This window comes from Cyclopterus lumpus, chromosome 9, assembly GCF_009769545.1.
Source record: "Cyclopterus lumpus isolate fCycLum1 chromosome 9, fCycLum1.pri, whole genome shotgun sequence".
NCBI lineage: Eukaryota > Metazoa > Chordata > Actinopteri > Perciformes > Cyclopteridae > Cyclopterus > Cyclopterus lumpus.
In genome coordinates this window covers 452,501-462,500 of record NC_046974.1, presented here as the reverse complement: position 1 = coordinate 462,500, position 10,000 = coordinate 452,501, and the positions used below count along the sequence as shown (strand labels likewise).

Here is a 10,000-nt window from a genome sequence, read left to right as displayed (position 1 = left end):
TGTCGGAGTGCCCCCCCCAGGAGTAATGGTACATGTTGTTGTAGCCGGCGAAGTCCAGCTGTCGGGAGCGGCTGATGAGCGACGAGCTGAAGTCGAACTTGATGATCGTGTGACTCTGAAACTTGTTGAAGTAAATGGATCCGTTATAAACCACCTGACCAGTACCAGACCAGGGGTGGGGCAGGCGGTGGGAGGTGAAGTTATCCGTCGTCATGAAGTCACTCATCGACTGGTACTCCCTCACAAAGCGGTTGTTATGGTAACCATCCATGTACCACACCTATGAAGGAAGAAACCAAAAGTAATCTAAAGATGTATTGAGATATATTTTGTGTCAATGTGAAGACACCAGACCTGAGTCCACTATGAACCGACTGGTCGTAAGACGAGTCCACTATGAACCCACTGGTCGTAAGACGAGTCCACTATGAATCCACTGGTCGTAAGACGAGTCCACTATGAACCGACTGGTCGTAAGACGAGTCCACTATGAACCCACTGGTCGTAAGACGAGTCCACTATGAACCCACTGGTCGTAAGACGAGTCCACTATGAACCGACTGGTCGTAAGACGAGTCCACTATGAACCCACTGGTCTTAAGACGAGTCCACTATGAATCCACTGGTCGTAAGACGAGTCCACTATGAACCCACTGGCCGTAAGACGAGTCCACTATGAACCGACTGGTCTTAAGACGAGTCCACTATGAACCCACTGGTCGTAAGACGAGTCCACTATGAACCGACTGGTCGTAAGACGAGTCCACTATGAACCCACTGGTCGTAAGACGAGTCCACTATGAACCCACTGGTCGTAAGACGAGTCCACTATGAACCCACTGGTCGTAAGACGAGTCCACTATGAACCCACTGGTCGTAAGACGAGTCCACTATGAACCCACTGGCCGTAAGACGAGTCCACTATGAACCCACTGGTCGTAAGACGAGTCCACTATGAACCCACTGGTCGTAAGACGAGTCCACTATGAACCCACTGGTCGTAAGACGAGTCCACTATGAACCGACTGGTCGTAAGACGAGTCCACTATGAACCCACTGGTCTTAAGATGAGTCCACTATGAATCCACTGGTCTTAAGACGAGTCCACTATGAATCCACTGGTCGTAAGACGAGTCCACTATGAACCCACTGGTCGTAAGACGAGTCCACTATGAACCGACTGGTCGTAAGACAAGTCCACTATGAACCCACTGGTCTTAAGATGAGTCCACTATGAATCCACTGGTCTTAAGACGAGTCCACTATGAATCCACTGGTCGTAAGACGAGTCCACTATGAACCCACTGGCCGTAAGACGAGTCCACTATGAACCGACTGGTCTTAAGACGAGTCCACTATGAACCCACTGGTCGTAAGACGAGTCCACTATGAACCGACTGGTCTTAAGACGAGTCCACTATGAACCCACTGGTCTTAATACGAGTCCACTATGAACCCACTGGTCTTAATACGAGTCCACTATGAACCCACTGGTCGTAAGACGAGTCCACTATGAACCGACTGGTCTTAAGACGAGTCCACTATGAACCCACTGGTCTTAATACGAGTCCACTATGAACCCACTGGTCGTAAGACGAGTCCACTATGAACCGACTGGTCGTAAGACGAGTCCACTATGAACCCACTGGTCGTAAGACGAGTCCACTATGAACCGACTGGTCGTAAGACGAGTCCACTATGAACCCACTGGTCTTAAGACGAGTCCACTATGAATCCACTGGTCGTAAGACGAGTCCACTATGAACCCACTGGTCGTAAGACGAGTCCACTATGAACCCACTGGTCTTAAGATGAGTCCACTATGAATCCACTGGTCGTAAGACGAGTCCACTATGAACCCACTGGTCGTAAGACGAGTCCACTATGAACCGACTGGTCGTAAGACGAGTCCACTATGAACCCACTGGTCGTAAGACGAGTCCACTATGAACCGACTGGTCGTAAGACGAGTCCACTATGAACCCACTGGTCGTAAGACGAGTCCACTATGAACCCACTGGTCGTAAGACGAGTCCACTATGAACCCACTGGTCGTAAGACGAGTCCACTATGAACCCACTGGTCGTAAGACGAGTCCACTATGAACCCACTGGTCGTAAGACGAGTCCACTATGAACCCACTGGCCGTAAGACGAGTCCACTATGAACCCACTGGTCGTAAGACGAGTCCACTATGAACCCACTGGTCGTAAGACGAGTCCACTATGAACCCACTGGTCGTAAGACGAGTCCACTATGAACCCACTGGTCGTAAGACGAGTCCACTATGAACCGACTGGTCGTAAGACGAGTCCACTATGAACCCACTGGTCTTAAGATGAGTCCACTATGAATCCACTGGTCTTAAGACGAGTCCACTATGAATCCACTGGTCGTAAGACGAGTCCACTATGAACCCACTGGTCGTAAGACGAGTCCACTATGAACCGACTGGTCGTAAGACAAGTCCACTATGAACCCACTGGTCTTAAGATGAGTCCACTATGAATCCACTGGTCTTAAGACGAGTCCACTATGAATCCACTGGTCGTAAGACGAGTCCACTATGAACCCACTGGCCGTAAGACGAGTCCACTATGAACCGACTGGTCTTAAGACGAGTCCACTATGAACCCACTGGTCGTAAGACGAGTCCACTATGAACCGACTGGTCTTAATACGAGTCCACTATGAACCCACTGGTCTTAATACGAGTCCACTATGAACCCACTGGTCGTAAGACGAGTCCACTATGAACCGACTGGTCGTAAGACGAGTCCACTATGAACCCACTGGTCTTAATACGAGTCCACTATGAACCCAAATTCCGGTCCTGTTGTGTGATTCTGTGAATCTAGAATGTTTATTGAGATGAAGATGAAACTGTTGTTGTTGTTGTTGACTCACTCTGCTGTCTCCAGCCGGAGCGAGGGGGTCGGTCATCCATGATCCGAACCTCGATCCAGACGTCTTGATGGTGATTGGCTCAGAGATCCCTGTCAGCTTCCCACAGGCTGAAAATAATGATGTCATGAATAACAAACCAAATAACAGGAGCACAAACGTACAGGGTGGACAAAATAAGGGGAACACCTAACTACAGCTGGGATTTGTTGAGGTGAATTGAGTTAGTCATGTGGAGTCCCTTTTGGTCTGATAATCCACAAACAGTTTCCTGAGAGATCTACTTAAGAAATAGATTCAATGGGACCCTGTCTTGGGTATTCTGTTATATTCTGTGTTTGACGTCGTTACTTTCCCGGTGTCGGTTCAGCCCTCTGTTGTTTACTCACCCAGCCTCTGCATGCAGGCCCTGAGCCGGTCCTCCAGGTCCATCACTCGACTGTGGAGCTCCTGGTAGTCCAGACCTCCCAGTTGTTCCTGAAGAGATCCCAGCAGCTCTGTCACATTGGCCACCTCCTCCTTAAACTGTCGGACCAGCAAAGCGTCCTCCTTGTAGGCCTCCAGGACCAGGATCAGAGGACGCAACTCCTCCATCTTTGCTTTGATGGACTGATAAACAGAGAGCAGAGATCAACAACCGGCCAGACAGAAGTGTTTCTCAAAGTCAAGGAAAGATCCTTCAAAGGATATCAAGGATGCTACGTTATTGAATCCTGATAAAGAGACGTTCAAATGTTCAGGATCCTTAGAATTCTACGAGGACCGCTCAGTCCTCCTGAAGATACTCATGGATGTGTCTCAGTCTCAGGAAACATGCGTGTGAACTCATTTCACCATCAAAAGCCAGAAAGTGTTCATCAAGTTGCTGAATATTCCCTCATAAGGGCTCATTTTAACACCTGTTCATCAACTTTCTGATGGACCTGAGAACAAGTAAACCAACTTCCATGACTTTCATTTGTTTATTCCAAGGAGGCTGGTAACTTTAAAAAGACCATATTGATTCTATGTTTATGAATTGTTGTATAGATATTTTAAATAGGCCTAAATATGCTGAACCTATTGTTTTGAGAAATGCAAAATCAATACTCCTACTAGAAATTGTAATGTACTGAATTATTCAATTTCTTCTGCACAATGGCGCTCTCTCTAGAATGTTCCAATGTTTGTTCTCCAAAAGCTCATAACACATATATTAAGTACTAATGTGATAGAATAGCATGAGCAGCACATTAGCAGAGCAGGAGCTTCTATCAGCTTCACAGGATGCGTTCACTGTCAATATGTGCATCACACAAAGGCCCTGCCTCCTTCCCAAAGGTCCTGCCTCCTTCTCTGTGCCTCCTGCCTCAAAGGCCGACCTCATTGATCTGGCCTCTTTCGCGATGCCTCCTGCCTGGTGACCCTGCTACTACTCATATTCATACATTCTGTCATATTCATGTAATGTGTTTATGTAACTCTGTAACTCTGTTCATCTGGTCACATGACATCTATTCATCTGTCCATCCGGGGAGAGGGATCCTCCTCTGTTCAGAAATCTGAAAAACATTAACATGGATGCCCTGGCTCTGGACCTTACATTTCTCTCCTCTGGCTCTACCGAATTCCTCTCTGGCACTGACTTAGTGGATTCCTACAACCAGTCCCTGAGCAGTCTTCTGGACCTTCACGCCCCCATAAAATCCAGGTCAGTCTCCTTCTCGCGCTCAGCACCCTGGTACACCTGCGAGCTGCACAATATGAAGGCTGCTGGGCGTGTCGTCGAGCGGCGGCTCAAGGCTTCTGGGCTGACTGTTCACAAACAGGCATATAGAGAGCACAGGAAGGCCTATGCAGAAGCTCTGAGAGATGCACAGTCCAAGTTTTATTCCACCATTATCAACAACAGCCCCGGTAACTCTAAACAACTTTTCTTTACTGTAAATCATCTTCTCAAACCGCCTTCACTTGTCCATCCTGAGGCCACTGAGGATAGGTGCAATATGCACATCACTTTTTTCTGACAAAAAGTTGAAAACATCCGCTCACACCTCTCTGACACTGCTGTCCTGCCTCTCACAACCAACGACCCACCATCTGAGTTTGTCCAGCCTCTTTGCTCCTTCTCCATTGTCACACAAAGACAACCTCCTGTGCTCTGGACCCTTTCCCATCAGCTCTGCTAAAGACAAACACCTCTGCCATCTCTCCATTAATCACCAAGATCATAAACCACTCCCTCCTGGCCGGCCATATCCCATCTGCGTTAAAACCTGCTGTCATCAGACCACTACTAAAACAAACCACCCTGGATCCAGAAGTTTTCTCCAATTACAGGCCCATTTCAAATCTTCCATTTCTGTCCAAAGTTCTGGAAAAAACAGTTGCAACACAACTTCACGATCACCTCAAAGACAATAACCTTTTTGAGAAGTTTCAGTCTGGTTTCCGCCCTGGCCATAGCACTGAAACAGCCTTGGTCAGGGTCACCAATGACCTCATGATGGCAGCAGATACCGGTTCCCCATCTCTACTCATCCTCCTGGACCTAACAGCTGCTTTTGATACAGTTGACCACAACATGCTCCTTCACCGTCTGAAATACACCATTGGACTCTCTGATAAAATACATAACTGGTTCACCTCATATCTGTCCGACCGAACGGAATATGTTACCCTGGGCAAAGCAAAATCATACACCCACAAGGTCACCTGCGGTGTCCCTCAGGGCTCAGTGCTGGGCCCCACTCTCTTCACCCTCTATCTGCTTCCCCTGGGTAATATAATCAGCAGGCATGGGGTATCCTATCACTGCTATGCTGATGACACACAGCTCTATAGGAGGACAACCCCCACTTCTTCTGCTTTACACTCTATAGCCACACTCACCACCTGCCTGAAGGACATAGAGGCGTGAATGAAACTCAATTTTCTTCAGCTAAACAGTTCAAAAACAGAAGCCATCCTAGTTGGCACACCACATCAGCTCCGCTCTTCCACCATCACCTGTATCACCTTTTTTGGTCAAAACGTCCCTCTATCTGTCACCAACCTAGGTGTTAAAATGGACCCCAAGCTCACTTTTGACACCCACATCAAACACCTCTGCAAGACAGCTTTCTATCACCTCAGGAACATCGCCCAACTCCATCCAACACTCACCCTGACAGATGCAGAGAAGCTTGTCCACGCCTTTGTCTCGTCCAGACTGGATTACTGTAATGCTCTCCTCATCGGAATCTCTAACAGGAACATCCAGAGACTGCAACATATTCAGAACAGCGCTGCCAGGATCCTGTTAAGAGTCTGCAAATACGACCACATCACCCACGTTCTGAAATCATTACACTGGCTCCCCATCCCACTCAGAATTGAGTATAAACTCTCCCTCATCACTCATCAGTGCATTCACGGACATGCCCCCCAATACCTAAAAGAACTACTCACCCTCCAGACCTCCTCATTCAGCCTCCAGACCTCCTCATTCAGCCTCCAGACCTCCTCATTCAGCCTCCAGACCTCCTCTTTCACCCTCCAGACCTCCTCATTCAGCCTCCAGACCTCCTCATTCAGCCTCCAGACCTCCTCATTCAGCCTCCAGACCTCCTCATTCACCCTCCAGACCTCCTCATTCAGCCTCCAGACCTCCTCATTCACCCTCCAGACCTCCTCTTTCACCCTCCAGACCTCCTCATTCAGCCTCCAGACCTCCTCTTTCACCCTCCAGACCTCCTCATTCAGCCTCCAGACCTCCTCTTTCACCCTCCAGACCTCCTCATTCAGCCTCCAGACCTCCTCTTTCACCCTCCAGACCTCCTCATTCAGCCTCCAGACCTCCTCTTTCACCCTCCGTTCTGCAACCAAATACACCCTCCAAGTCCCCAGAACCAAGCTCCGCACTATGGGCGATCGGGCCTTTTCCTCTGCAGCTCCCCGACCATCTGAGGGCCCCACAGACTGCAGAGGCTTTTAAACGTGACCTGAAATCTCACCTTTTTAAGAAAGCTTACTGCTAAAATATCCTTTATAGGCTCTGCTTTTAAATTTATTTTCAATTTATCTTAAAATGTTCTTGTTCTGCTTTCTGCTCTGTAGCACTTTGAGATTGCTAAATATAAAGTGCAATTATTATTATTATTGCTCTACAGTTTTTTGGGAGTTTTTCCTGATCTGATGTGAGGTCAAAGGTCAGGGATGTCGTATGTGTACAGATTGTAAAGCCCTCTGAGGAGAGTTTGTGATTCATGATTTTGGGCTTTACAAAATAAACTGAGTTGAATTGTTAATGTGCATTGAGTGCACGTGGAACCCAAACCTTCCCACAACCTGATTAAAAATAGAATCCCTTCTATTGTAGTTTGGCGGTCTGGCCTTTGAAATGTATCGCTAATCGTTTACAGAGTGCTTTGCTGAGTTGTTGATCGGTCCGTTAGTGACATGACTTCATAAAGGTTGGGCGTTGGTAGTTTAGGTCATGATGTCATAATATGGGCGGTACCTTGTACTGTCTGGCGATGTTGCTCTCGTGTCCGTCTTCCACCTGTTTGAATTTGTTTTCCAGACCCTTCAGCTGAACTTCCATCTTCTCCAAGAACTGCAGATCTCTCTGAGTCCTCTGGTCCAGGAGCTCGATAGACTGACTCATATTCTGAACCTAAACAATCCAATAACATCATAACACATATTACCATATAACTACTACAGATTCAAGATTCAATTCAAGATTTTTATTTGTGCCTGGTACAACAGTCCAGACACATTGGAGTTCTTATGCAGGGCTCTCCGAGTCAGCGTTTCAGAATACAAGATATAACATATAAATACAAGATACAAGATATACAATATAAAAGAGAACACTGTACAGAAGTGGTGATCTATACAGAAGGGTGTTAAATTAGACCGTTTTAAATTATATTGTTTTAAGTAATAAAATGACACATATTGCACATAAGTGTAGTGAGGTAGTGTTGGGTTCTTAGTTACAGTGGATTTGTGTTGCCATCAGTCTGACTGTGGCCGGGAAGAAGCTGTTGAAGAAGAGTGTTCTGTGGGTGATGATGCTGTCCGCTCTGCTGTGTCTCAGGTTGGACCAGCATTGTTTGTGTCTGAGCAGAGAGTGAGCTGGTGGAGTGAGCAGAGAGTGAGCTGGGTGGAGTGAGTCTCTGATGATTCCCTCTGCTCTTTTACGACAGCGCTGCACATATATGGAGTCCATGGGAGGAAGTGTTGTCCCTGTGATCCTCTTTGCAGAGCCTTCCTCTCTGCCTGTGTGGTGTTCCATACCAGACAGTGATGCCTGCGGTGAGGATGCTCTCTACCAGTCCTCTGTAGGGTGAGAGGGCGACGGTTCAGACCGGCTTTCCTGAGCAGCCTGATGAAATAAAGCCTTGCTGGGCTTTTTTCACAGTGGCTGTGGTGTTGAGAGTCCAGCTCAGGTCAGATGTGACCTGCAGTCCAATGAATCTGCAGCTGTCTGCCTCTGGTGGGAGTTGGGACGCCGAGGTCTGTCAGCTTCTCGATCGGTTTTCCCCGGTGGATTGTATTGGAGGCAGAACGTAGTCCAGGAAAAGCATCCTGGCATACGTCCTGCTGCTTTCCAGGAGTTGCAGAGTGTGGTGTAGAGCTATTGCTACCGCGTCGTCCACTGATCGGTTGGGGCGGTAGGCAAACTGGAGGGGGTCGACAGTGTCTGGGACCATGTGAACTAGTTTCTCTAGGCACTTCATGGCGACTGGTGTGAGTGCCACTGGCCTGAAGTCATTCAGAGTGGGTGTGTCTGGTCCTTTGGGGACTGGTATGATGATGGAGGATTTGAAGATATGGGGGACTACAGCCTGTGATAGTGACAGGTTGAAGATGTCAGCATACATACCAGCTAGTTGTTCCCCACAGGCCTTCAGATCTTTGGGAGGAACTCCATCGGGTCCCACAGCCTTGTGGGGGTTCACCTTCTTCAAAGCCTTCAGGGCCTGTGTGTGTGTCACCTGGAAGGCAATGTCCGTGGGGACAGAGGGGCTTTTGAGGGTTTGTCTGTATTCAGCCTGTTGAACCTGGCATAGAAGGTGTTGAGGCTGTCTGGAAGGGTGGCATCTTGGGGGTCTGTGGTTGTTGTGGTTCTCCTGTAGTTTGTGACAGACTTCCCTGCCACACGCTGAGTGTGTTGTGGTTGAGGTAGTAGATGTAGCTTTATCATTTTTAGGGCCCGAGCACCGACAACATCAGGCCAGCGAAGGCCTTTAGATATTTTGCCATTTTGAATTTTGTGAAAAACACATCATTGCAAACTCCTCCTAGACGCTCTGTCTGATTGATACCACAGTTTCTGTGGGTCCTTATTGGATCTTTGTCATCAAAAGTTCTCAAAAGTTTCTTGATATCTCATTGTGTTTAGAAGATATGGACCAATGAACCTCTAAGGGGCGTGGCGTAGTACATCAATACACATAACTTCACTTTGGCTATCATCACCAAATTTCTATTAATGTTCACATCTCATCCTTTAACTCACCCTGTGATTTTCATTCTATTCAAATACTAGGGGGTGAATCGGCCAATTTCTGTTTTTTAATCATTTTCATCGTTTTCAGGCGTTATAAATGAACAAAATCCTCCTACAAATCTTTTTAGATCAACTTCTAATTTGGACAGAATGATCTGAATACCTTTATGTTGAAAAGTTATTAAAATGGTGAGTTGTCCTTGAACGGCCTTTACGTGGCGTCATTACACACCCATTTCATGCAGTTCGCCAAGAAAGAGGAAGTTGTTGTAACTCCAAGGTACATTTTCCAATCTGCCCCAAATGTCTCATCATGATGCATTCAGGTGAACCTTGTAAACTCTCAAGAACTCAATCTGTTGTTTAGCCATCTAGTGGATATTGTTATTGTTTTTTTTTACAGTTTGTTCCTAGTTGACTGGTGAAATATTTTATTGTTATCACATGTTAAATAAATACACCACGTATACTTTTCTACCGGATCATTTGACTATGTAAATGTTGTGGATTTGCATAAAGACAATGATTACATTACATTACGTTACGTTACATTACAAGCCATGTCATTTAGCTGACACTTTTATCCAAAGTAACTTACAATAAGTGCATTAAACC

At 46.9% G+C, this 10,000-nt stretch overlaps 1 protein-coding gene across 1 annotated transcript in view; it reads right to left on the bottom strand.

The window, feature by feature from the left end:
- LOC117736917 (noelin-like) overlaps positions 1-10,000 on the bottom strand; it is a 23,426-nt gene that overhangs the window by 1,238 nt on the left and 12,188 nt on the right. Inside the window, exons 3-6 of the mRNA XM_034542579.1 lie at positions 7,385-7,540; positions 3,294-3,513; positions 2,908-3,014; positions 1-280 (exon numbers count right to left, since the gene is read on the bottom strand). The exon at positions 1-280 is cut by the window's left edge and continues 1,238 nt beyond it. Coding sequence (XP_034398470.1) covers positions 1-280; positions 2,908-3,014; positions 3,294-3,513; positions 7,385-7,540 — 763 coding nt within the window. The remainder of the gene's footprint in view (positions 281-2,907; positions 3,015-3,293; positions 3,514-7,384; positions 7,541-10,000) is intronic.